Source organism: Peromyscus maniculatus, chromosome 13 (genome assembly GCF_049852395.1).
Source record: "Peromyscus maniculatus bairdii isolate BWxNUB_F1_BW_parent chromosome 13, HU_Pman_BW_mat_3.1, whole genome shotgun sequence".
Taxonomy (NCBI): Eukaryota; Metazoa; Chordata; class Mammalia; order Rodentia; family Cricetidae; genus Peromyscus; species Peromyscus maniculatus.
This window is the reverse complement of record NC_134864.1, coordinates 56,172,573-56,199,942: the sequence shown is the minus strand read 5'-3', so window position 1 is coordinate 56,199,942 and position 27,370 is coordinate 56,172,573. Positions and strand designations below refer to the sequence as shown.

The window sequence follows — 27,370 nt, the reverse complement described above, 5'->3', positions numbered from 1 at the left end:
CTCATTTGGTCAGAGGTCAAGCTCCCCGGGCTCATGCTGCCAGTCCACGTGAGGGAGCTCCGTCCAGCCCCCAGCACACTACCGTCCTGGGACCACTTTCCTGCCAAGGGTTATTCAGGAAATTGGCTCAAAGTTATGCAAAAGGAATTAGCAACTGGGATTGAAAAACATTAACTTTTAAAAATGGAGTTTAGAGAACTCACCTTTGGGGCTGGAGAGATGGCTCAGCGGTTAAGAACACTGGCTGTTCTTCCAGAGGACCCAGGTTCAATTCCCAGCACCCACATAGCAGCTCACAACGGTCTGTAACTCCATTTCTCTGGGGATCCAACACCCTCACACAGACATACATTCAGATGAGACACTAATGCACATAAAATAAAAATAAATCTTAAAAAAAGAAATAAAATAAATTAAAAAAAAGTCACCTTTAAAAAAAACTTGCATATCTGAGCTTTCAATTGATTTTTTAAAAAGTGTATGAGTTGGTTTCAAGTATGAAAATGTTCCCAGCAAAAGTGTCTGAAAACAAATACATCTTTGTCAATAATTCAGGCTTCACACAGCTTATGCTTTCTAGAACTCGAAATGGAGAGACTCTACCAAAAATCTTGGAACAGGTATAAGAAAGAAAGCTTGCCCTCCTCAGCCTCTCTCTGTCAGCAGCAGTAGATCTGTGACCCATGGCCAGTGCCCAGACAGAGTTCCAAATGCCTGTCATTTGACTTGGTGCTAAGTTGAACTCACTCATGCTACCTCACTAAGTGCTTACAACAATCCTGTGAGATCGAACAACTGTTATCCCCACCAGAAGAAGAAACAGTGGGGTCACCCAGGGGCACCGGGCAAACGCCCCCCCCCCCCCACAACCATAGTCCCGCAGTGCTGAAAACAAAGCCACCTGCGTTTCCAGGAGAGGAAACGGCACATTACAGCATCTGAAGGTATGAGCAGAGGAGAGGTCTATACAGTTCCTGGTGGCCAGAGGGATCCGGAATCCCCAACCGCTGGCAGCCTGACATTTCAGATGATCCGTAACCTATGGTAGATGATGCTGGTAGGAGAGGACATGTCAGTCATCTAGTATTGCAGCAATCTGGATTCCCAGAGCTAGACAAAGTACCCAACATTGGTGATGATAGCTGCAGCCCTGACTGTGTACCAAGGTACTTCTTAACCAGGCACCAGGAAATCCAGTGCGTACATGGGCTTGTGGTACCCAGGCAAGCCTTATGTGAGCCATCCATCCAGGGTGGACGGCCCCTGGTGCTCCACTGCCCTGTGCAGATGAAATGCTCATGGTCCTGAAGGAGGCGCATGAGTCTAGCAGGTAGAACCTGTGACTCCAGTCATTAGTGGTTTTAGCTACTAGCATTTTATGGCATTTATGCCATGGAGCCCTTTACATGTCTCATTTCACGACAAGCTGTATGTGTGCCTGCCACAGAGGATGCTCAGGGAGGCCTACAGTCAGACTCTAGGAAGTAGAGAAAATGACCATGGATAGATAGCGCTGTCTGGGTCTGAGTCAGCTAAGTGACCTTGGCTACATAAAATGGTTTATTAATCCCAGAGAATCATCTGCCTAGAAAACAACAGTTCCATCCTGGATCCCCTAGGTATTAGGTATTTTCTGAGCAGGCTCAGTGTCCTTGGACTCCCTGGGCACATTTGCATTTGTTTTTTGGAGAGTCTCTGAAGCTTGCCTTTCAGCTTAGCTTCCCAGGGCCGATGGGAGAGTGCCTGGATTCCTTCCACAAGAGGAATGCTCCACAGACCTGCACATTTTCCACAGGGCCTGGGACTCCCAGAGCGCGGGCTTTCTAACCCAGGCTGCCTCACTTTTCTGTTTTCTTTCCAGGAAGCTATACAGCACAAGTCCTTCTTTGGGCCAGAAAGGAAACTGGAGTGTGGGGATATTGATGAAGCATTTAAAATGGTTGACCAAATTCTTGAAGGTAAAACTTTCTTTAAAATTGAGCAGCAGGGAAACTTTCTGGGCATGTCTAGTTTAGGAATTCCCTTGCCTTCTAGAAACCATCCCACAGCCTCAGTGGATGCTGCTCCTGGAGAGCAGATACCTTGTTCACACTGCCTTTCCCTGTGGCTCAGGGGTGGGTGGGTGGGTGGGGAATCACAAGTCAGGTAAGGAACCCAGAAACAGGGCATCTTCTCATCCATCCCCCAGCCTGTCTTGGTTCTGTGGTTTCCTCCTCATTGTTGAAGGAGGTTTTCACTAAATACAGAATTCCCAGTTGACTACACTAGAAAAGTTTTGACCCACTTCCTCCGGCCGCCATGGCTACTGAGGAGAAAGAATAGCGTCTTCTTACAAGTGCTTTTCCCTTCCAAAGCAGGCACTGACCAAGATATCTGGCTGCTTTCAGGACAGGATTTAGTTTTGTCTTTAGTTCTTTTAAAATTCAACCATGCTGTGTCATGCCAAAGATTTCTTTGGATTTATCCAGTTTAGGAGTCACTCAGCTTCTTAAATCTGTGGGTTTATATCTTCTGCCAAGTTTGGGAAATATTCAACCACTACCTCTCAAATACTTGATTTTAGTGACACAAGCGTCAGATCCCTTTTCTTGGTCACATGGTTTATGAGAACCTTTTTTTTCTACTCTATTCATTACATTTTTTAGATTGACGTGTTTTATTGTCATTATTATTATTATTATTATTATTATTATTATTATTATTATTATTATTATTTGGGTTTTTCAAGATATAGTTTCTCTGTGCAGCCTAACTGTCCTGGAACTCACTCTGTAGACCAGACTGGGCAGATTTCTCATTGGGGTCATTGACATGGCCCAGCAAGGAGGTGGGGAGCACTCACGACAGCCTGACATGGGTGGGAGTCTGGGCGCCCCTCTTCACCTCTGCAGGTCGGGGTGGGGCTCCAGGTCCTTCTGTGCTGTCTGGTTGGTGTCGACTGATTCTCAGCTAAAGGGATTGTGTTCCTAGACTCCTCTCCTTAGGGTTCTTTGGCTCTCATGAGGCTGTTTGCTTTTCCAATGCTTCAAAATGAATTATGCAACCAGCAGGCATATTTAGGTGTCCTCTTGGCTGTTGAGACACAGGGGGGAAATGAGAAATCCCTGTCTTCTCAAGCTCGTAGTACCTAGTTTACGAGAACAGTTGGGAAACGCCATTGGAAAAGACGTGGCGAGGCGCTAAACCCGCTAAGTCAAGAAAACCATGAGGGGAGGAATTAAGAGCAAGGAGGGTGTGGCGAGGGTCAGAGTCACCCGGAAACCCTACAAAGAAGCAGCTTCCGCTTGCCTTTGTAGGGGGAGTGAGGTTTTTTACTTTGCCTGTGGGTGTTTTGGGATTTCTGGCTTCTGTGGAGTCAATACTGGCACACACGAGGTGCATGGTAGCAGTAACTCTGAACGCCAGCTGCTGTGCTGAAGTCCCTACTCACTCCGATTTTTATCTCTACCTTTCGGTGACTTCTGTCAGTCTGCAGTGTGTGTGTGGGGGGGTGGGGGGAGAGAGAGAGAGGGGGGGGGAAATGAATGGATTTATTTGGGGGATAATATACAAGAAATAGAAATACAACAGGGGAGACTCGTACAGAGAAGGGCTTCCCTATTATCTGGGGAATGGAGGAAAAGGTCAGGGTTTGTGGGTGAAGTAAAGATTATCCAAGCTCTATCCTGAGAAAGCCCGGTGACTTTGTCAGCATCAGTGGAGGTGATTCTGGTACATTCTGATTGGCACTTGTCAGTATTTGGTAGATAAGAATTAGGTAAGGGGAGGGGGTGGGAGGGGGGAGAATAGGGGAACCCATGGCTGATATGTAGAACTGAATGGTATTGTAAAATAAAATAAAATAAAAAAGAATTAGAATCTGGGCTAGGCGGTGGTAGCACACGCCTTTAATCCTAGCACTCGGAGGCAGAGCCAGGCAGATCTCTGTGAGGGCGGCCTGTTCTACAGAGTGAGATCCAGGACAGGCACCAAAACTATACTGAGAAACCCTGTCTCGAAAAAAAAAAAAAGAATCTGGGAGTTACAATTAGGCCCTTATCGCTTTGTGTTGGGCTTGGAAGGTAGTTTTGGAATACATATGCACAGTTAGTGTTTTCCCCCCATGGCCTCTTGATGCCCTTTTTGTTGGGTATGACATGAATGACTCAATTTTTCACAATTAACTGTCATACTTCTTAGATCAGTTTGCATTTAAGGTTCAGGTGACTAGATGTAGTTAGTGGGAGGAACATAATATTCCATCTCATCTTGGAACTAGAAGTGTCCTGTCACAGAATTTTGACTCTAGAAACTCAGATGTCTTTCCTTAGGGCTCTGGCTGCACACACTGACAGGCACGAGATTCCCCTCTGCAACTCTGCTTCCAACCTGAAAGCTGACTGCTGGTGTTCGTGGCCCTTCAATGTGTGTGGCTTCTCTGTGTAGAGCTTGCTCGGTGGAGTTTCTGGATCATGAGTCAATGGGGGGAGGGGGGAGTGCCTAGTTTTTCCATCAGCTTTTGACATCTAAGTATTCTCCTGACAGGTGAAATACATATAGGAGGTCAGGAACATTTTTATATGGAAACCCAAAGCATGCTGGTTGTTCCCAAAGGAGAGGATGGAGAAATTGACGTCTACGTGTCCACACAGTTTCCAAAATACATACAGGTAACATGGGGTCATTGATGAGGGGACATGGCTAAATGGTTTCTGCCAGCAAAATGTACCAAGAACAATTACAGGCAAAACAACATAGTAAATACTAAGAGCCATATTAAATTGGATATTGACAGCCATATCGTTTCCTAACTTAGGAGAGGGTTTTCTATTAAAGTAGAGAGAAGTCTTTGTTTGTGGATCCACAGCTTCAAAATGAATTATGCAACCAGCAGACATATTTTGGTGTCCTCTTGGCTCTTGGGACACAAGGGGGAAATGAGAAATACCTGTCTTCTCAAGCTCATAGTACCTAGTTTACGAGAACAGTTGGGAAACGCTATTGGAAAAGACGTGACGAGGTGCTAAACCCACTAAGTCTCATGAGGGGAGGAATTAAGAGAGAGGAGAGTGTGGCAAGGGTCAGAATCACCCAGAAATCCTACAAAGAAGAAGCTTTCACTTGCCTTTGTAGCGGGAATGAGGTTTGTTAGATGGTGGAGGAAAGACTACCCCTGGGGGTCCCACGGCACAAACACCACTCACCCTCACCCATCCACCCGCCTGTCTCTTCTGAAAACATCATTTGCCTGTGTCCCATGTCCCAGGCAACTCACATGCCAGGATGGAGATGATGCCTGTCTGAACTGGTCCAAGCATCGAGGTAAAAGTCAGGGAGCAAAGCGAAGGGATCCGGGAGCAGTGGGGGGTACCCAGGAGCCAGAGGAGGAAGAGTGTGCGGATGTGAACAGCCACACGGGAAGGTGGACCACCAAGAGGGACCAGATAATTGCTGTCCCACAGCTGTTCTGTTCCATTCTCTCTGTGACAATGGGGCCATTTATCTTGGGGTCCCCCTCCATCAAAACCAGTTGTTAAGACAAAACGATCTATAAATATTAGAATGACCAAAAGAGGAACCCACATCCTGGGAAGACCAATTGGTCGGTATTCACAGTAACCCAGAAAGGACATGAAAAGCAGAGACAGGTGAATAGAGAAACTTAGAGGGCCACGACATCTTACTGTTTCAGGAAACATCCCTCCAGGGATTAGTTCAGGAAGGATCCTCTGGCTGAGGTTCTGGCTGGCACTTTCACTGCTATAGAAAGAACTAGTTACTATTAACGGTGGTTTGGCAATGTCATTCTAGTCCAATATCCAGGAGCATGGTTTCGGGTAATGGTAAGGTTATTGGACATTTTCCTCTCTGTCCTTTATCATAACCACATGAACCGCATGGCTTGTATATCATATTCAACATTATGGAATCCAATCGTGTAAATGTTGGGACACTCAGGGGACAGTCTTCCCGCTAAGCTTGTGGGAATGACAGTGAGAGCCGTAAGTCTTGCTGAAGATGGGCCAGATGAATGAAAACTGTTATTGTCGCAGGATATAGTTGCCTCGACCTTGAAGCTCTCAGCCAACAAGGTCATGTGTCACGTACGGCGTGTCGGCGGGGCGTTTGGAGGGAAGGTGGGCAAAACCAGCGTCATGGCAGCCATCACCGCGTTCGCCGCCAGCAAGTAAGTGAGAGAGATCTGTTAAATAAAAGAAATCTTAATAGCAGCACTTGCAATGAGAAAGAATCCAGGCTAAGGTTATATAAGATCACACATTACCAACCAGCACACTGACAGGATGCCAGCTTATGAAACTTTTGTCTTTTGTTGTCAAACTATGTAAGAACCAAAATAAGTATCAATCACTGAAAAACATGATGAAAGCCATTGTAAAAATATTACAATACTTGGGCTGGGTGGTGGTGGCCCACACCTTTAATCCCAGCACTCAGGACACACAGGAAGGTGGATCTCTGTGAGTTTAAGGCCAGCCTGGTCTACAGAACAAGTTCCAGGTCAGCCAGGGCTACACAGTCAAACCCTGTCCTGAAAAACCAAAATAAATAAATAATAAACAAACAAAAATTAAGTATTATAATGCTTGGAAAGTCAACAGGAACAGGTCCTGAGTGGGTGGGGTTACTTGTCCCAAGCACTGAGAGTTTGAACTATATGCTTATAGATCAGATATGTAACCCGCTTATCTCCTAAAATCAATCAGCCTTCCTTTCTCTCCGCCCCCCCCCCCCACTTCTCTCTCTTTCCTCTGAATTGAATAGATACTTTTTGGGTTAAGCTTACATTTATTTATCTCACTGGTTTTAAAGGAGGATCTAAAAATCTCGTGGTAGGAAACCCTTTGGAGTCGCCACGCCCAGAAGGCATAATAGCGTTGTGGAATAATAGCTAGCTCACTTGCTTGCTTGTGTCCTTCTTCCTTCTTCTCTGTCTCAGACATGGCTGTGCAGTCCGCTGCATTCTGGAACGAGGAGAAGACATGCTCATAACTGGAGGCCGCCACCCCTACCTCGGGAAGTATAAGGTGAGCAGAAGAACCAGTCGGGGAAGGATTTGTGTTGCAAATGGAGCGTTCTACAAATGCAGATGGCAGCAGCATCTGGCTGCTCTGCTGGGGGAAGAAAAATCACATCAACAGATGTGTCTTCCTCAGGGTGCCTACTGCTGCGGTGAAACACCATGACCCAGCAACTAGGGAGGAAGGATTTATTTCACCCACATTTCCATATTACAGTCCATCCCCATCGTTGAAAGCGTAGGGCAGAAACTCAAGCAGGGCAGGATCCTGGAGGCAGGAGCCAATCAGAGGCCATGAAGGAATGGTTTGTTCTCCATGGTCTGCTCAGCTTGCTTTCTTATAGAACCCATGACCACCAGCCCAGGATGGCACCACCCACAATGGGCTGGGCCCTCCCCCACCAATCACTAATTAAGAAAATGCCCTACAGACTGCCTACAGCCCCAACTTACAGAGACATTTTCTCAGTTGAAGTTCCCTCCTCTCAGATGACTCTAGCGTGTGTCAAATTGACATTAAAAAACCAGCCAGGACAAAATGGTGGTCTGCCTTCCTACTTCTTGTGCCTCGGTTTAATTACCACACGGTTCAGTGAGATTTCCTGCTTTGCTCAGAGATGTCAGTGTGAGAGGAAGTACCAGCTAGAATTGTGCATTGCAGCGTGAATAATTGGAAAGCCTGTGACTGTGTATGTCCATGAAAGTAGATCTGATAACCACTTTTCACACATAAAAGGTAAAAATAGAATAACGCCTATAACAATAGTGCTATATGAAATTGCAATTATTTGCAAATGGGTCCTCATTTTTAATATATCAAGTGTATCTTGAAAAACTGTGACCCAGAAATTCCTAGAAAAATTTCTATAGTAGAAAATAATTATCTTTTTGCCTTTTAAAAGACTATTTTACATTTTAAATCTTTCTGACAGCTTTAACAAATAACCCAAATCTCTCAGGATCTGAGACCTTTATTATGTTATTTCCCATTTAGGTAGCAGCTTTGTAGCCTGCATAGATTGGGGAGGGAGAACTTGCTCCAATCATTCAGGGCCTGTTTCTCTAAAGGCACCTTTTATCTTTCTATAATGCACTCTCTAATGTTGTGACCACTAGGTGCAGACAACTATTGAAATTCACATTTAAATGAACAAAATACAGTTAAACAAAGATGATGTTCTACAGTTGCATTAACAATATTTCAAGTACACAGTGGACACCTGTAGCTATTGACTACCATATTGCACATGTAGACACGGAATATTGCATCATCCCCGAGGGTTCTACTGGAGCCCTATACAGGGACTCTGAGTCCATCACAGAGCCATCTACACAAGGCCATAGGCAAAGGCATATTCACGTGGATGATTTATCAAGTGTCAAACCTGTACGTTGTGGGCCTGGCTTCTGTCCAGACATCTTTGAGACTGACTTTGCCACCTAGCTGTGGGAATAGCTAGGAAATGGAGTCTTGTGTGCCCAGATGCCAGCCTAGGAGAGGCTAAAAGCCCCAGAATAACGACTTTAAACTTGGCCTCACACAGAACAGTGAGACTGAGTTGATTGTTGATAAGTCATGTACCATAACTGGGTAAGTACTTACGGGAGACTCATGTGCCTGTTGCAGACAGGATGGCCTGAGAGTGTGAAGATGAGCAGGTGGCCGCAGAAGGCAGGATGAATACAGACAGATAGCAGTTGAATTGAGACATGGTTGGAGGATATGGAGCAGATGAACTCGAGAGAGTACTGTAAAAAATAGACTAGTATTTGCTGAAACCCTTAGAACCGCATGATGAATAGGGCCACAGAACACAGCCTGGATATTTCTAAAAGAAAAAAAAATATGGAAGCAGTGAGCATTCTGGAAAGAAAATGATGATCTTGTTTGTGTTAAGTGTTGGGGGAAAAATGAAAACAGGAAATTGAAACAGAAATACCCTTCACCTTAAATGTGCCTTTATTTAAAAAACTGGACCATAGATAGGTACAGAGGCCATCACCATGGCAGTGATGTTCAGTGACAGGGAGAAGTGTGAGGACAAGAAATGAGATTAATATTTGTACAGTAATGTCGATGATTTATCTAAAGGGCACTTGCTTTGTGTTGATCATCTGCTTCTACTTCACACATTACCTGATTAATTTCCATGTCAAAGATAGCCAGAGAGCTAACACAGTATACTATTCACTTTTCCTTGGGCTGTGATAAAACACTCTAAAATAAACTTAAAGGAATAAGGATTTATTTTGATTTGTAGTTAGAGAGTTCTGTGCATCACGGAGGCGGTCAAGGCGACAGGAGCTGCTCACATTGCAGCGCACACAAGGAGTCAGGAAGAAGAAAGCCGTGAGAACTGTACTCAGCTCCTGGTCTCCTTTGATGCAGTCTAGGACCTAAGCCAAGGGAATGGCACCACCCAATGGGTTGGTCTTCCCACTTTAGTTAACCCAATCAAGATGATCCCACCCAGGGATGTCCAGAAACCTGTCTCATAGCAGTTCTAGAGCTGTTGAATTGATAATTAACACTGACTACCACACAGTGTTTTCTAAGCCAGCTCCATATCCAAGAAACAGCTATCAAACCTCACTCCATGAAGCCTTTCCAAACTATGACTAAGCAAGCTTTATACAGACTTGACCTCTTAAGCCAGTATCAACAGTCAGCTCTCCCTCCCTCCCTCCCTCCCTCCCTCCCTCCCTCCCTCCCTCCCTCCCTCCCTCCCTCCCTCTCTTCCCCTCCTCCAGGCTGGATTCATGAATGATGGCAGAATCTTGGCCCTGGACGTGGAACATTATTGCAATGGAGGGCACTCTCTGGATGAGTCCTTGTATGTAAGTGTATTAAAGGAAGTTTTCTCTCTCCAAAGACTGTTACATAAAATGATTCAACCAGGAACTATACACTCTTTATATAACATTTACTGAGACTCTCAGTATGGAGACTCTCACTGCAGAATTGCATAGAGTTACTCCCTGAAAACCACAAGTGAAGCCCAGAGTCCTTGGCCAGGCTTGTGTCTGTGTTTCCTCTCTATGTTTCCCATACCTAGATGTGAGCACTAGACCAAGCTTTCCAAGCTTTGGCCCTGTGGATATTTTCAATTGTTTAACAGGGGCTACCCTGTGCATTGTGAGATAGACACCAGCATCCTTGGCCTGTAGATGCCATTGGCATGATACCTCCCAATCTTAGCAGCCAAAACTATTTCCAGACATTGCTAAATATCCACATTTGGTAGACGGAATGATTTCTTCTGGTTGAGTATCCATGCATTAAAACAGATAGCAGAACTCCTTTTAAAATTTCTATACTATTTTATTCAATAAGCCCATGCTTGGGAGCTACAAACATATCCAAGCCTTCTGGAAATAGTTGGAACTTGGAAAAAATGCATTTGCTTTAAAGTGTGAAAATTAAGGTAATAATTGAGAAGAATTCAAATCCTTTCAAATTATCTTATAGCAAAATATATTTAACTGGGGTGTCACATCTCCCAGCGTTTTTGCTGAGACGTGAAGAGGGGTGCTGTTTCCAGCCTGGTTTCATTGTGAGGTGTCTGCACGGTAGGACATGCACAGAAGGCTGAGGTCTTCTCACATCCATTCTGGGTTTCTCCAGGTGCTAGAAACGGGACTTCTGAAGGTGGACAACGCTTACAAGTTTCCCAACCTACGCTGCCGGGGCCGGGTCTGCAAAACCAACCTTCCATCCAACACAGCTTTACGTGGGTTTGGCTTCCCTCAGGCAGGGCTCATCACCGAAGCCTGTATCACAGAAGTGGCAGTCCAGTGTGGCCTGTCCCCCGAGCAGGTAACCCTCCTCGAGTCTCGCACATGAAAGATGCTGACTATCTGAGCTGGGAATGCTTGGGATGATTCGAGTTGAAAAATTAGAGAGGCCATCCAGAGAGGAAATGACTTAAATGCCTGAGTTTGCCCAGTCAACTAGTTAAGACGGTCAGGAACCAAGTTTAGTGGTCCTTGTCTTACTCATGCTCCACCTTAAAAAACTGGGAAGCACTATTTTTAAGAGTGTGGTTTTCATCTGGTTAGTGAGAAGTTCCCATTAGTTGGGTTTGTATTGTCATTGTGTATTGCTATAACAAAATGTCTGCATATATATGTGTGTGCGTGTGCGTATGCGTGTGTGTGTGTACATACATATGTATACATGCTTACATATACATGTGTGTATGTGTACATACATATGTATATGTATATATGCTTACATATGCATGTGTGTATATGCATACATGCACACACACTTGAGGTGTGTCTCACTCAGACTTCAGATGTCTAGGGCCACGGTGCTGACATTGGTTCTGATGACTGCGAAGCAGCAGCTGACGTTGTCGCATCTTACCCAGGGGGGTCACGTGGGAAGACGGGAGGTTAGAGGAAGCTTTGGGATTGAGACTCACTCTGCCAGTAACTCAGTCTTCCGGGAAGTAACCAGAGTCTCGTGAGAAGTACTGAGTCTCTGGAGAGGACATCACCTCCCGCCCGGCCTCACCTCTGAAGCTTTCGCCATCTTAATACCACTATATGGAGAAGCTCACGGCGGATGTCCCTGTCGTTGGGCGAGAAACCACACCCAAACCACAGCAGCAGTGTGGCCACCATCACCGCCGGGCCCCTTTCCTTGTTTCCCTAGCATCTCCGGCAGCGGTCACAGTGGTCACAGGGCAGCGGTCATAGGTCTGTCATTTCAGCCATTAGGTTGCTCAGCCTCAACTTCATTCGTTAGCAAAGGCAATTCCCTCCCTGGCGCCTCTTCCACCCCAGGTTCTAGGGCGGAGTTAGGGAGGGAAACATGCTGAGCTGTCTCCCCCTCTTTCAGCCTCCTCTGCACTGGGGCAGGGAAGACAAAGGATGAAAAGGGTACCTGGGAAAACACACACACACACATGCACGCACACACATGCACACGTATACACATATATGCACATGCACACACATGCACATGTATACACACGCACACACATGCACACGTATACACACACACATGCACACATACACACACGCACATGTATACACACGTATACACACACATGCACATGCACACACACACACATGCAAACATATACACACATGCACACGTATACACACATGCATGCACACGCGCACCTCTTTGCCTCCGCTCCAGGAGGCCTGGAGAGCCCATGCCCTCAGTTCAGCTGCATTTCCCCCTCTTACTACTAAACTCTGGCTATAGGTAGGAGCCATCTTCTTTATGTCCCTTAAACTTGTAGGGGGTCCTTGTTCCTCTCTTCCTGGCCATCTGACCACGGCCTCTGTCCTTGTCATGTTTGGTAGCAGGAGGGAGAGGGGAATTGCACAAAGACATCCCTTCCTGTCGAGAATGGTCTCAAAATCTACTTTCCCTCCAATGGCACATTGCGTGAAGTTCCACTTTTCCTCTCACGGGGGCCTGAGCAATTGCTGGAGGCTTTGCTCGGGGAGAGTGTGTGTTTATAATGACCCCTATCTGCTTGGAGAGGGAGCTGGCCGTAACTGTGAGGGTTTTCTCAACTAGGAATATAAGGCACTTGGTCTCTTTTGCTCTTAGCTGAGGGGCTTAGTTGCCAGTTCTGGGCAGACAATATCAGTCTACTCAGGGCGTCAGACATCTGGGGATAGAATCTGCTCATTTGTGGTTTCCTATATAAGACCTGCCCAAGACTGAGCCAGTCCACATTTCATCATGGATCCTGGAAGGAGCTCATGATGCTTCACCCTGCCTTGAGGGACTTTCAATGGTTGCGGTCGGCAGGGCCTGTGGCTTTCTTCAGTGTTGTAGCCACTAGTCAGTTGCACATGCTTCAGAAAGTAACCTCCTGCCCATGTCTACACAAGCAACCATAATTACATAGAGTTGTTTGTACACACCAAAAAATGCATAGGTCAGGGAGCTTGGGAAGCAGAAAGGTTTCAATGGGATGGGGGTGGGAGTGGAGGTGGGTGGGTGGGGGGTACTAAAAATGGAAATGGGTAATGGAAACAATTAAAATGCGTTGTACACATGCATGCATCTCCCCAAGAATTTACAAAGTAATCTCATGTGTTCTTCCTCCTAGCCATCAGTTATGTTTAAACAAATACCCCTGCTGGTTGGCTTTGGGAGTAAACGGTCCTGTCTCGCCATAGCATCTAAATAACCCAGGCTGCATAGCCCGGGCACCTTTCAACAGATGCCCACAAATACAAGAACCAGAGAGTCGGGAACATACCTGGGCCATCCTGAGATACTTGGGAATAGAGGCCAAGGATTCCGCCCTATAAACTTGCACAAGAGTAGCATAGAAACGAGAGTCTGGCCTAGTCGATGGGTTCTGAGTGGAGGATAAGAAAGATGGCGTGCTTTGAGAACGGCATGAGCAAGGCTTAGGCGGAACATAGGTTGGCCCTGTCAGGATGGGCAGCAGTGGAGGAAGAGGACATTGGGTGGACAAGACTATGTCTTCTGAGCTTCCCCTCACTTCTTAATCTCCTCTCCTTTGGCAGGTTCGAACCATAAATATGTACAAGGAAATCAACATTACCCACTACAAGCAAGAGTTCAGTGCCAAGACCCTCACTGAGTGCTGGAGAGAATGCATGGCCAAGTCTTCCTACTCCCTGAGGAAAACAGCTGTAGGGAAATTCAACGCAGAGAATTCCTGGAAGAAGAGGGGGCTGGCCATGATTCCCCTGAAGTATCCTGTGGGTCTGGGCTCAGTAGCCATGGGACAGGTGAGTTCTTGAAACACAGGTGGCGGAGGCCTGGGAAACGAAGGTACTGAGGAACGGTCCCCCACGTTGGGTCGGCCATAGGATGGCACTGCCCTGTGCCGAACCCCACCCAGGTGGTGCTCAGCAAAGCCTGAATTACTCTGGAACACGAGAGCTTGTCTGCTTACACTGCCATCGTGAGCAGAAGCAGTCTTGGGGGGAAGTCTGGGAACCGTGATTTACTGCTGGCCGGTGCTAAGCAGTTGAGATGACTGCTCAGGGCGCCGGATGTTCATGTTGTCCAGTAAGAGATTCCTCCTCCAGCCACTGCGACTTCGTGTTTCTAGACACGAAGTAGAAATGGGAGATTGTGGGGCACTGGGGGGCCCTCTTGTCTTGCTAGGTAAGGGTCAACTAAACCTGGAAGAGAAAATGATTTAACTATTTAAGCACATTTTTTAGGAGTTGGTTCTCCTCATAACTGTTAAGAGGGAAGACTGGGAAATGTTGTTGTAGCTCCTTTTGCTGACTAAATAAGTCTTTGCTTAGTTACTAAGCTTCACTTACTGTTTGCGCCTCTGGTTTGGAATGAAACTTGGGCGTACTCACTGGTGAAGGACTGCTGTGTTCTAGCTTGCTGTATAGTAGGGACGGGGACTTCTTCCCTAACTTACTACATAGGTGTGTGCGTATTGTACATACCCAGAGATGCATCCCTTGGCTGTTCCTCTTCTTTTGGGTGAGTCTCATCGAGGAATAACCAGGGATGGGTGGAGCTGGGCGGCGGGCTTCCCTCGGAGCCTATGCTGTGTGTTGAAGGAGCAGAGAAGACCGTGAGCAGTGGGTAGGAAGGTCCCTCCCTCTCTCCACCTCTATCCTTTCACCTAACTGACCCAGCTGAGCGTGGCATCAGCCTGAGAACGTCTGCACGCAGCTTTAAGCAGCACACGGAGGCTCGGAGGATGGGCGCGCGTGGTTGTCCTGCTGTGGCTCCTCACCCCTTGCCTGTTTGCACTGGTAGAACTGAACACGGAGAACTCAGAGCCACTCAGCCATCTGCCCAAGATTTACTCAGACGAGGGAGATAAGTCAGGAGGCACGGTTGAGGGCAAAGGCAAAAGCACAATTACTGAAAGGGAAGGGAGGGGAAGCTCCGCTTGGAAAAGTGGTTGTGAGCAGAGAATTTGGGGGGATAAATGTACTGCCACCCAGCTGGCAGCTGGCATAAAGATCAGCCAGGCCATCTGTCCTTGAGCAGACAGAATCACAGAGGAGCAGTCGTGGATCCTCTTGAGTCCTGAGATGGATGTCATGGGTCTACATGTCAGGCTGCCGGTGGGTAATGGTGACCATTGTATAATACTTCCGCCACCACAAAGCAGTCTGCTCTCGTTCCTCCACCAGAACCTTCTCAAAAGGTCGTTTGAAAACTAATTATCAGTTACCCACTGTGCTATAAGTCTGCCTAGATTTCCTTTCAGGACTGAGAGGTGACTGAGCAGTTAGGAACAATTGCTGTTCTTGCAGAGGATGGGGTTCGATTCCCAGAACCTATGCTCTATGCTATTTAACACACAGCTGCCTATAACTCAGCTTCAGGGCATCCAGCAATCTCTTCTGTCCTCTGTAGGTATGTATGTGTGTGTGTGTGTGTGTGTGTGTATACGTACACACAGAGACACATACACAGACACAGAGACACACAGACACACACAGAGACACGCACACAGACACAGAGACAACACACACACACACACACACACACACACACACACACACACACACACACACGCCTGGACTGGTGGATTTGTCTGTACTGGCCTCGATCTCATCTCCGTGGCGATTCTGTCTGTCTTCTGGCAGGAGACACAGGGGGCTGGCAATCTGTTTCTCAAGATGTTGTTTACTGATTGGGGGGGAGGGTTAAGGACATGGATAGCTCCAGGAATTCCTCTAGGCCCACCCCTGGGCAGAGCAACATGTCAGGTTTATGTGCACAGACCCTTTGTTTAAAATGTAAAAAGTGTGCACGCATAGGTTGCAGGGAAGGGGAATAACTGTCTGTACCCATATTCCCATAGCTGTAGGTCACCCAGCTTGTGAGAGGCAGAGCAAGATTTGACCTGAGCATGCTTAACTCCATATGCACGCACGTCTTCACTGTCTCCCAGTGCCTTCCCGAGCGGAAGCAGTTCTCACCCAGCTGCTCAGGGGGTCCAACGCACCTCACCTACAGATGCTTTCAGTTCTAGACTGTGAGCCCTGAAGCATGCAGGTGGCATCTGGTCAACCTCTACCTTTCCAGGGCTTCTCGCAGGGGCATAGAGTAGGGCCCCAGCTGTGGCCTGGCTGAGGCATTTGGGGACTCGTGGAATGAGAGCTTACATCTCCCCAAGCCGACGAAGTTCCCTCTATATATCGGAGAACCAGCTGGCTCAGCACTCGAGTTGGGCTGGTTTTGCAGCTGGAGCTTTGTGATCTTTTGTGAGGCTAACAGTGAGCCCTGTGGTGTGTCTCTTAAAGGAACCGAATGTGACATTTTTAATGGCCGGAGGAGTTTTCAACGCCACGTGGAACAAATTACTCAGCAGCCTCTGACACAGAGGCTGTCCTGGGCCTGCAGGGCATATGCTCTCACCAGCGGGGTCATGCAGTGGAGAACACATGAAATCCGGTGTAACTGTAGCTTAGCCACACATACTAAGTTCGCCTATAGATCCCACCCTCGTTCACCAGAGCCAAGGAGACAAAATACAAAACATATATGAAATAGGTCGAACCACTGTGCTCTTGTGAACTCATGTATCAAAGATGTCGAGCACCTGGGACATCTGAGGCATTATGTCCAATCCGAAGGGGATGACCTAGGATCCGTCCTGGCCAGAGTACTGTGAAGTGTAATAGACCAAAACCCAGAGTGACTGTTCGATCTGGCACCACAGTGCGGGCAGCCAGCTCTGGGCTCTTGGAAGAGTATTTCACTCTTTACCTTTCATTTAGGAAGAAATGCCAGGAACATGAAATGGTATCTCCAAGGGTCACATAAACACAATCTGTCGCATCTCTGCAGAGTCCTTACCATGGCTTGATATTCTAAGACTGCCTGTTTGGGCACTGAATGCCTTTGTCAAGACATCACCAGTTTTCACCTGTTGACCAGGAAAATGGAGATTGCGTTCACTGTCCTAAGTGTCCTCCTTGAATGGTGGTGATTTCAGCTTGTTCACCAGGGTAACATACACCTTCGGCTGTTGCTAAAGGGGCCATTCTCCAGGTGTGGTCCACAGGCCACACGTGGATGTGAAAGTTCTTCTGGTGGGCAAAAGACTGATCTAGGAAAGCAGTCCTTTGTGTGCGTTTATCTGGTGACTGATGTGGAATTCCTGAACTTTGACTTGTGACCAGGGCTGCTTATAAGGAATCTGAGTAATAGAGTTGTGGTAGAATTCTACGTTTATGGAGTAGAAATTTCCTTATCACCAGAATCTTCTATAGATATGATCTTTACAGATCCCAGATTAAGCCAGGCACGGTGGAGGGAAGGAAGGGTTTATGGAGGTTCAGGATGCAGTCCATCACAGTGGCAGGAACCTGAGACAGATGGTCGCCCTGCATCCACATTCAGGAAGCAGGCTGCAGTGAGAGATGACACTCCGCTCACTCTACGTAGTCCAGGACCCCAGCCTTTGGAATGGTGCCACCCATGTTAACGTGAATTTCCCCACTTCAAGCAACCCAAACTCCTGACTCCTCAGTTAGAATGTCCCGAGATTTCTCTCCTAAGTGGTTCTAGGTCCCTTCAAGTTGACAATTTAGATAAACAATCCCAGGTAACAGTGAATTAGACCCTGAGGTGAATTCAGCCCAGGAAGACTTGGGAGAAGCCACATGCTCGTCGGTGGTAGAATGCATTCACTTTGTCTAGCTGCTTCTGAGGGACGAGCTTTTAATTCTATGCTCAGCTCGGTTGCTTCTGTGTCCTTCGGAAGAACTGCACAGCCAGATGACCACTCCAGAGGTCTGCAGTTCTGTGCCAAGATGGTTTAGGTCACTGGTTCTCCACCTGTGGGTCGCGACCCATCTGAGGGTCCCATATCAGATATCCTGCATATCAGATATTTATATTGCGATTCATAACAATAGCAAAACTACAGTTGTGAAGCAGCAATGAGATAATTTTATGGTTGGGGGGAGTCACTACAACATAAGGAGCTGTATTAAAGGGTTGCAGCATTAGGAAGGTTGAAAACCACCAATTTAGGGTCAATTTGCAACCAAAACAATGAATGTGTCTCTGTGCACCTTATTTGGATTAGCATTTTGGGGTGACTACCATGCAATCCTTGCTCTGCCGTTGCCTTGGCTCTGGTTGGGCCGGGAGGAGGGGTGGAAGGTGCTTTAGTTGTGGCGACATGTCCTGACACGGGTCAGCGCCTCTTCTGACTCATCTCTTTTTCATTGCCCACTCAGGCAGCTGCCCTGATTCACATTTATCTCGATGGCTCTGTACTGCTCACTCACGGTGGGATCGAGATGGGACAGGGTGTCCACACTAAAATGATTCAGGTAAGAACACAAACACTGGATTCTGGTGAGTATGTCCTCACAGATGTGTTTACGAGGGAGGACGGTGGGCATATTTCTCTGTCCCAAAACAAAAGGGCAGGACGCTGTACAACTGACGGCTTGAGCTTTAAGCTATTAGCCGAAACTGTGTAAACAAGTCAGTTTCATCACTGGATGCTAGAAAAGCATGTGCCAAAAGACGGGTTTGTTTTATCGCTAAAGATGGCCGCGTGCTCGCTTTCGAATGTATTGACAACCGAATTGTCCTGTTTTGAGTTTTTGCTTGGTAGTGAAAAGATGTGTAAATTCTGATGGATTGTAATGTTTCTTGCCCTTTTTCTCTTCTTTTTTGTCTTAAGGGCTCTGAACAATCAATAACATAAATCAGACTTGATATCTCTAGCTAGTGTTTATTAGCAATTCTGTGTTAGGGTCCTTCAATTTTGTCTGATTTTCTTTTTATAAAAATTGCTAATATGTTACTGGTGTAATTTTGTTCATTGCCATGTTTTTCACAACCAGCCTTACAAAGAATGACCACTTGTTCCTGTCATTGCAAATTTTTTACAATTGCCAGGTATGGTGTGCCACCAAAATCCCAGCACCCTGGGGGCTCAGGCAGGAGGATCAAACTCAGGCCAAACTCAGCCACAGAGTGACATCCTGTCTCAAAAACAGAGCAGACAAGCAGAAGACGTTCTTAACAATCATGGCTTTTGATGGCTGCATGGGGGATGTATTTGTAATTAACTCTACCCTGGTTATTGAACTATTCAATGAATAGTTCTCAAAATAAACCTAGGGTCCTCTCAATGATTGTTTCCTTAAAATGACTCGCCAGGAGAGGAATTACTGGATCATGGGGTTTGAGTATTTGGAACTGCTTGACACACGTTACTAAATTGTTTTCTGTAAAGTGTCTGTCATTGCATTATGCCCTCCACTAACACTCAATTTGATGAATTGTTGAAATAATTAGATTATTTTCCAGGTGAATGAAGCAACTCAAGTGATGTAATTTAGATTTTTTTTTAATTACAGGGATTTGAGATGTGTAGGGGTTTTTTGTTTTTGTTTTTGTTTTTCATGCTGCTAGCACTTGAGAGTTCTCGAGTTCAATTTTTCAGTGAGATTTCAGTGTTTTCCTTCGTGAGCCAAAGACCTTACGTGGAGAGCCCATGACTCTGTCTAGACGCTTTGCTGAGACTCTAGGGCTCAGGCTGCCTGTGTTCTTGGCTGGCTGTGGACAAACTCTACCAAGCATCCTGCTAGCCAGAGGGAGATGAATGTGAATCAACTAAAATGATTTCCTCCAGCACTACAAGTGTGGAGGCCCCTGTTGGCCCCCAGCCCCGGCCCCAGCCCTCCTCTGTGGTACACGTGTTCCGGGGACCCACGTCTGGGGACCCATCTGAGAGGTGTTCTTTTCCTGCGGTGTGCCCAGGGCTGTGCATGTGCACAGAAACCAGGCAGCTCCTGCTAAAGTGGTGGCCCCTTGGCTAGGATTTTGCAAAGTATTGTGGTGAGAATAGCTGGGCAGTGTTGATTTTATTAATACAGAGATGGAAATGAAGCCTTTCCCTCCTGCACTAGCCTGTCGCCTTTTGCTGACGTTATTTCATGTGAGAAAATCAACGGAAAAGAAAATCTGTTTGAAACTTGGAGTCCAGACTAGCTACCAGGATTTTAGAAGACAGGGGGTTTTTGTACCTGAAGGAGTTCACGGTTCTGCTTTTTCCATCCCTGTCATGCATATAAGGGCTGCACACGTGTGCTGTGCCAGCCGGGCATGTGCACAGGTCTGCAACTAACCAAAGCGTCTGAAAAGAAACCTACGTTCACAATTGCAGGTGGTCAGCCGTGAATTAAGGATGCCGATGTCCAACGTCCACCTGCGTGGGACAAGCACAGAAACCGTCCCCAATGCTAATGCCTCTGGAGCGTCTTTGGTGGCAGACTTCAATGGACTCGCAGTAAAGGTAAAGCCTGCTAAAGCAACATCTGTCATTAACCCTTTGGGGCCAAATCCATAGCTGGAGATCAGACGAGAAGAGTCGCTCATCCCTCCCGGCTCCTCAGTTCAGGGCAGGCGCACAGACCCAGCAGGCGACCCAGCAAACACTCAGAGGCTCTGGGCCTGCAGCTTCACCGGCCAGCAAGTCCTCTTAATTCTACCCCAGACACCCCAGTATCTCCCCCCTTCTGTGTTCAGTCAGACTCCTGCCTCTTGCCAGGGCCTTTGGGCGACGCCCTCTCTCCATCCCAGTCCCATCCCCTCTCACTCCGGCTTCTTGAAGCCTGAACAAGTGTGCCGAGAAAATTAATGCTTTGCAACCAGCGTTTGGTGGTGTGAAACAGTCCTTCCGTTAAGTGTTGACCTAGTGTAGTGTGTAAGGCCGTTGCCTTTCAGACCAGTACAGGTCTGACAGGTGCTCTCCTACGAACATCCCTGTATAAAGCCTTTCCCATGGTCCTCTCTTGCATTGACTCCCGGTGTCTCTTTGTTCCTGCGTACCTCCGAGGTAACTGTGGGAGGACACACCATGTTGTTTTGACACTGATGTTTTCATGACATTATTAGAATTGTTTCTTTAAATCACCTACAGGATGCCTGCCAGACTCTTCTAAAACGCCTCGAACCCATCATCAACAAGAATCCTCACGGAACGTGGAAGGATTGGGTGAGACTCACTGGTTCTCTGTGGTTAGTCACAGAAACTAATGAGAGAGAGGAGAGGGGAGAGAAGAAGGCGTGGATTATGTTTAGGGGACGGGGGATTCAAAGGCACTGTCATAATTGCATAATGACAGCTAAAAGGCCCCTCTGCACGTGGCACATGGAGTCACGTGTGGTGAGAGAAGTGGTGTGCCCGGGTATGTTTCTGTTACAGAGAAAGATGGCGTCCACGCTACAACTCCTGCCCTGAGCTGCAGTCAGTGAATGTCTCATCCTGTGGGACCTAGGTGCTTTCTGGATAATAGCTGTGTGTTCTTCTCCTTTGGAGTCACTCTGCCAAATTATATATATATACTGAAATCATTCTGTAAAGCCCAGTTAGACACGCGTTTAGAGATGGGAAACCAGAGTCTGGAGAGATGGCTCAGAGGTTAAGAGGATTTGTTGCTCTTCCAAAGGACCTGGGTTCAATTCCAGCACCTCCATGGTAACTCACAACTGTCTGTAACAACTCCAGTTCCAAGGGATCTTTTCCCTATGAAAAGGATCATATCCTTTTCCAGTCTCTGCATACACAGTCACACATGTGGACAAAACACCCATATCCATAAGAATAAAATAGCTTATAAAAAAAACAAATAGGAAACCAAGCTGGGGTGTCATATACACCCATAGACACCTATACACGTCATAGACACCAGTGGACCAGGAACATTCGCCTGCTTCCTGACACGCTGGCACTCTAGTTGGAGAAGACACACAGTCTGTCGTCAACTAGCTACCTTTTCCAAATGGCCGACTGGTAAGCATTAGACAACATGGAGCAGGCATTCACCAACCCCTGGTGTAGCTGTCAGCTGTCTGCTCTAGATGACCAGCTCTGTAATATCAAAGCACAGGTTTGGCAAAGTATGGTGTAGAGTTCTGCTTGGAAAGAGTCCAGGGCTGAGGTTGCTCAGTCTGAGCGTGCGTGCTTAGAATTCTGGTGGCTTGGTCAGTCACCTGTATCTCACCCATAAGCGCCTGCTATTTCATAAAGGCTCATTATGTAATGAATGATTATGAAATAAGCTGGGTGCCACACACCTTTAATCTCAGCACTTGGGAGGCAGAGTTAGGCTGATCTCTGAGTTCAAGGCCAGCCTGGTCTACAGAGTGAGTTCTAGGACAGCCAGGGCTACTCAGAGAAACCCTGTCTTGAAAAACCATTATTATTATTATTATTATTATTATTATTATACAATATGAAACTTCTAAATCTGCTCTGGACATCATTGTTCTTCCCCTGCCTGGTGTTGCCTGAGCCCAGAGTTGAAAATGGCTGTCTGGAGAAAATTGCATTCAGGTGTAACTCAGGAACACACCCCCCTTCGCCATCCACCGCAGACGCTGCCATTGAGTCCGTCTTCTTCCATAGCGCCGCACCTTTCACAGTCTCTTTAGAGTCTTTGACCTAACCTTTGTTTTTCTGTTTAGTAGTCAACCATATGTACTTGCACAAACCATTGGATGTCACTGGCACAACTTAGCAAAATCACTCCCCTCAGCTGAAACTGTTTAGATAGATACACAATATAAAATTAAACATCCAACCATTGTGTCCCAAAATTGGCCACGTTAATAGCCTAAGTCTTTCCAGATGACTGAATGGATCCCTTCATAAGCAGGACGTGGGTGGCCATTATAGTTCAGTTTATGAGCATAACGTATCATGGCAGACATTTATGACAACCATGTGCATTGATCAAATGCTGCCTTTACACACAGCGAGCCATGAATGCTTCTGTAGATGGAGGCTGGTGACAGGAAACGTTCATTTGGGGCTATCCTTGTTATTGCTACACAAAACTCCTGAGCAATCCTCTCAGGAATCCTCATTATGTCATGTTCTGCTCTTCCCTCGCAGGCACAGACTGCTTTTGACCAGAGCATCAGTCTCTCAGCTGTTGGATATTTCAGGTACAATTGTCCCTTCAATCAAACGTCATGGAAAACAGCAGTAGGAGCTGGAGGAAGAATTTCAGTTCTCTTTGCAATTTTGGCCCCTAACCTGACTCACCCCCTTCAGTTAGCCTGCTGTTAGAAGAAACATTTAGCTGCTAGTTCGTCCAAGGATCCAAAGACCTTTTTTTGGAGAAAATGGTTCACACAGGTGAACTTGAATTGAGTGCTGATTCAGATCATACTGTGGCCATGATGCAGCTTTCTGGGAATTAGTGCTTGTAATCCACAGCCGTGGCTTTTTGTTGAAAATGTAATTTATCCCTAAAGTTAAGAAACAAGAATAGGGGTGGAAATTAAAGCCAAAAAATAAGATTGGCACCTCTGGGAGAGAGAGAGAGAGAGAGAGAGAGAGAGAGAGAGAGAGAGAGAGAGAGAGAGAGAGAGAGAGAGAGAGAGAGAGAGAGAGAGAACTAACTGTGGAGCCCCAAGGACCACAACCTCTAGGAAACCATTAGTTGAATGTTTTCATGGTGAATGCCGAGACAAGGCAGGATCTCAGCTCATGTCACTTTGTCACTTTGCCTGGGACTCCAACTGCCTATCAGGAATAGACACTGGAAGGGATTTCCATGGCCTCCTCCAGGGTGGGAGAGAGGGAAGACAGAGGAGAGGACTTAGCAGGCTGCTGCCCTAGACTTCTTTTATCTTTGACATTCACCTGGCATTCTCACCAAAGAGCGAGGGATGGAGCAAGCAGAGAGCCTGGTGGTGCCAGCCAGTGGGAGCCAGTGGGCCTGATTCCTCACACAGAACTCTGAATCTTGGAGCCAGAGAGAGAAAAGGCAGGCAGATAAGCCCCTTTGAAACAGTGTTTGGCTTAAGATGCAGGTTGAACCCCCAGTCTGATGACCATAGAAGAGACATGTGTCAGACACATCTGTTGGGCATGTGTTACGTGCTGGCATATCCCTGTACACATGTACTCTTGTGAGTGGCACACCTCCCTTTGGGCTGCTTTAATCATCATCCTCTGTGATGGCAGGACTGATCACTTAACAGTGCTCCTCAACAATTCTGTTTCTTTTCAGGGGTTATGAGGCAGACATGAACTGGGAGAAAGGGGAAGGCCATCCCCATGAGTATTTTGTGTGTGGAGCTGCCTGCTCAGAGGTTGAGATAGATTGTCTGACTGGGAACCATAAGGTCAGTACCACCTGGGAATGTCTTCTGACTACTTGTGAGAGGCTTAAACTCCACACATGTGCCTACTGGATGGAAGTTGGCTGTGTGGTGGCAGCATTTGCCCTGAGGGTGATTTCTTTGTATTACTAGGGGGGAAAAATGAAACTCTCAGTTGCCTTAGTGTTTAATGTCTTCTGTGGAAAACAACAGTCCTTCTTCTTAGGTGTTTTCTTTTTACTGGAAATAAGAAAGAAATCACTTCAAAACATCCTGATGAGGGCTTCCGTGTAGACTGTTGTCCCAAGTAGCAATCCTGACCCTTTATAAGAAGTGTCTTGTGTGATGTTCTTGAAAGATACCATAGGTATCCATAGCTTGTTAATAAGGTCCAAGGGCCACTTCAGGACAGGCAGTGGCCAGCCAGGTCCTCTCCTTGAATAGCTGAAGTGTCATCTTATACTTTTGGGGGGGGAGTGTGGATTCACACTCATGTACATACACGCACACCAGCTCCAAGGACTCAGCCTCCTTTCCTGTACCTTTAGTGGTAAAGAAAACACTCATTGCCATTATCTAATAAACGATCACTGATACATCAAATGAGATTTCCGTAGCCCTCACAAATGCCATGTGGCTAAGCTGCTGGTTTAGTGATAATCTGTACCCAAACCTACCCAGGAGCAAGCCCCAGCTTTTGATATTTCCAAATACCTTTTCTGTCTATATTCCTAGATGGTCATCATGTATAATTTTTCATTAGCATATATTTTTAAAGTATAGCCTTATTTTTGAAATGATATATACCCTTATCGAGCCTCCCTACTAGGATATCTTACTTGTCTGGATTCCAACTCAGACGGTATCTCTTTGGGGGGACTTGGGACTGAGATAAAGGACTACCAGTCCAAGCATGACCCTTGGGGTAGAGTAGCTGTCGCACACTCTGTTGAGAGTTCTCCATGCTAACTAATTTCTGAATCCCTTTGCCCTCAAATAAAAAGTTGGTGGAAACATCCCTGTCTAGATTCTCCTCTGTGTTGGCCTTTGTTCAGAGCTAAGAACAGTAATAATTAACCTGGTGTCGGTTCAGGGTTCTGTTCTTGTTTGTTTTAGTGGAACTGGACCTTTCTGGACCCACTTATGCTTTCAACGCAAGGACCTAAGGTGCATGACACTCATAGTTACCAAAGACAGACCTGGGACAGTGGCTCTGAGGTTGTCTCACAATTACAGACACGGACTGTGTGTAAAGCCGAAGCAAGCTTTACAAAGAGAATTACAGTACAGTGGGGGCATTCTGGGAAGTGAGAGGCTCTTCAGAGTAGAGGCGTTTCCAAGAGGGAAAAGGCCAGGAAACTTCCTTGGCTAGGGATTTTAACAAGGCCATGATGGTAGAGGCTGGAGGAAGTCTGGGTAACTGCTATGAGATGTTAGCTCTCTAGCAGTATCACGGGCTGAGCCAATGGGAGATCCTCACATTCTATCAATGTCCCTCTAACCCAACCAGGCAGAGGTTCACATGCTGCCCACCCAATTGGGGTGATTGAAGGCCCCACCCACCTCTGTCCATCTCCGACACATGCTTTTTAGCTGCTGCTCTTGACTATCTGCTGGCTGTCATCCCTGACTGGCATGGCTGTGGCCAGCCTTACAGATGTCTTGCTGGGGTTCAGTTCAACTATGTCCCGTTCACTTATATTTCCATGACCAGCCTGCAGCTCTGCCACAACAGAGAGTTCAGTCTCCTACCTGCCACCCAGACGGTAGCTGCAGTCTTCCTTGGTTACCTAATATTTAGTTCCCGACTATGGAGTGGTCTGGGATGGTCTCCTTGGTGGAGGTGTCTTGTGAGAAACCATCCTTACAACTTAGTGTGGTACTGTCAGCTGCATTAGACATAGGGATGTGTGGAAGGACCGAGGTTCTTTACCTATGTTCCCCGAGAGCTCTGGGTGAAGGGCTGGAGAGGAGGCAGCCAGCCTGCCATCACCAGCCCCATGTCCTGTGCCTCCTCTGTCTACGTAGCTTGCGTGTCTCATCCCCAAATAGAAACCCTCTTACTCCGTATCCTCAGTGTTCCAGACACTGCTGTTTTCAATCCTCCATCGTCCTTTTTAACCCAGCCTCTGTTCTCACAGCAACAATAGGGGGGTCCTTTTCTTTGCTGCCCACAGGGATGGCTGTTGTTATCAGGAGGTTCTTTCAAGATACTTCTTGTGCGTTTGAACAGTCTTAAGACATGTGCAGTATTGATAGCTCAGAGTAGGCACCACCGATAGATAAAAGGCCGGCATGTGACAGCCTACCAGAAGTTGCAGTTGTTGTTTTTGTTTTGTTTTGTTTTGTTCTTTATTCTCTGGAGGTCTGCCACCCAGCTCCCAAATAAATACATAGAGACTTATTTTTACTTACGAATGCCTGGCCTTAGCTTGGTTTGTTTCTAGCCAGCTTTTCTAACTTAAATTATCCCATTTCTCTTTAACTATATTTTGCCTCTGGGCTTTTTATCTTTCTTTATTCTATTATCTTTCTTTCCTTCTTACTTCATGGCTGGCTGGGTGGCTAGGTGGCTGGCCCCTGGCATCCTCCTCTCCTCCTTTTCCTGCTCTTCACTCTCTACCCTAGATTTCTCCTCCTATGTGTTCTCTCTGCCCTCCAGTCCTGCATATCCCTCCACTGCCTCGCTATTGGCTGTTCAGCTCTTTATTAGACCATCAGGTGTTGTAGACAGGCACAGTAACACAGCTTCACAGAGTTAAACAAATGCAAAATAAAAGAATGCAACACACCTTTACATCATTAAACAAATAGTCCACAGCCTAGATGGATGTAACACACCTTAAACTAACATTCCACAACCAGAAGTCCTTCCTGGAGGCTTGTTTCTTAGCCACTCTCATGCTGGTAAAACTGCCTGACAAATGTCCCAGATTTTGAACCTACATCTATCTATTAGCTACCTATTGCCATCTAACAAATTGCCCCCAAATTAGCAACTGAAAATAGTAAATGCGTATTGGCACACACCACCTCTGAGGGCCAAGCATCTGGGTCAATGTAGTTTATCTGGGTAACTCTGGCTCAGGATTTCTCTCGAGGCTATGGCCAGGCACTGGGTAGGAGCCACAGTCATCGAATCTGCTTCTAAGCTCCATCACACTGTTGTTAATGGGAGGCTGTGATTTCTCCATGGCTGTTAGCAATTGCCTCCTTTCCTTGAATGATCTCTTTGTCCACTTAGTGCCCCAAGGACACAGCAGCTGACT

General features: G+C 46.7%; 1 protein-coding gene across 2 annotated transcripts in view; it reads left to right on the top strand.

The window, feature by feature from the left end:
- Positions 1 to 27,370, top strand: part of LOC102926379 (aldehyde oxidase 1) — a 65,523-nt gene that overhangs the window by 33,381 nt on the left and 4,772 nt on the right. For both annotated transcript variants that reach the window (XM_076550348.1, XM_076550349.1), the window contains exons 20-31: positions 1,862 to 1,958; positions 4,525 to 4,649; positions 6,033 to 6,166; positions 6,938 to 7,025; positions 9,770 to 9,856; positions 10,644 to 10,835; positions 13,529 to 13,756; positions 18,206 to 18,301; positions 20,152 to 20,280; positions 20,908 to 20,982; positions 22,885 to 22,937; positions 24,011 to 24,125. In XM_076550348.1, coding sequence (XP_076406463.1) covers positions 1,862 to 1,958; positions 4,525 to 4,649; positions 6,033 to 6,166; positions 6,938 to 7,025; positions 9,770 to 9,856; positions 10,644 to 10,835; positions 13,529 to 13,756; positions 18,206 to 18,301; positions 20,152 to 20,280; positions 20,908 to 20,982; positions 22,885 to 22,937; positions 24,011 to 24,125 — 1,419 coding nt within the window. The remainder of the gene's footprint in view (positions 1 to 1,861; positions 1,959 to 4,524; positions 4,650 to 6,032; positions 6,167 to 6,937; positions 7,026 to 9,769; positions 9,857 to 10,643; positions 10,836 to 13,528; positions 13,757 to 18,205; positions 18,302 to 20,151; positions 20,281 to 20,907; positions 20,983 to 22,884; positions 22,938 to 24,010; positions 24,126 to 27,370) is intronic.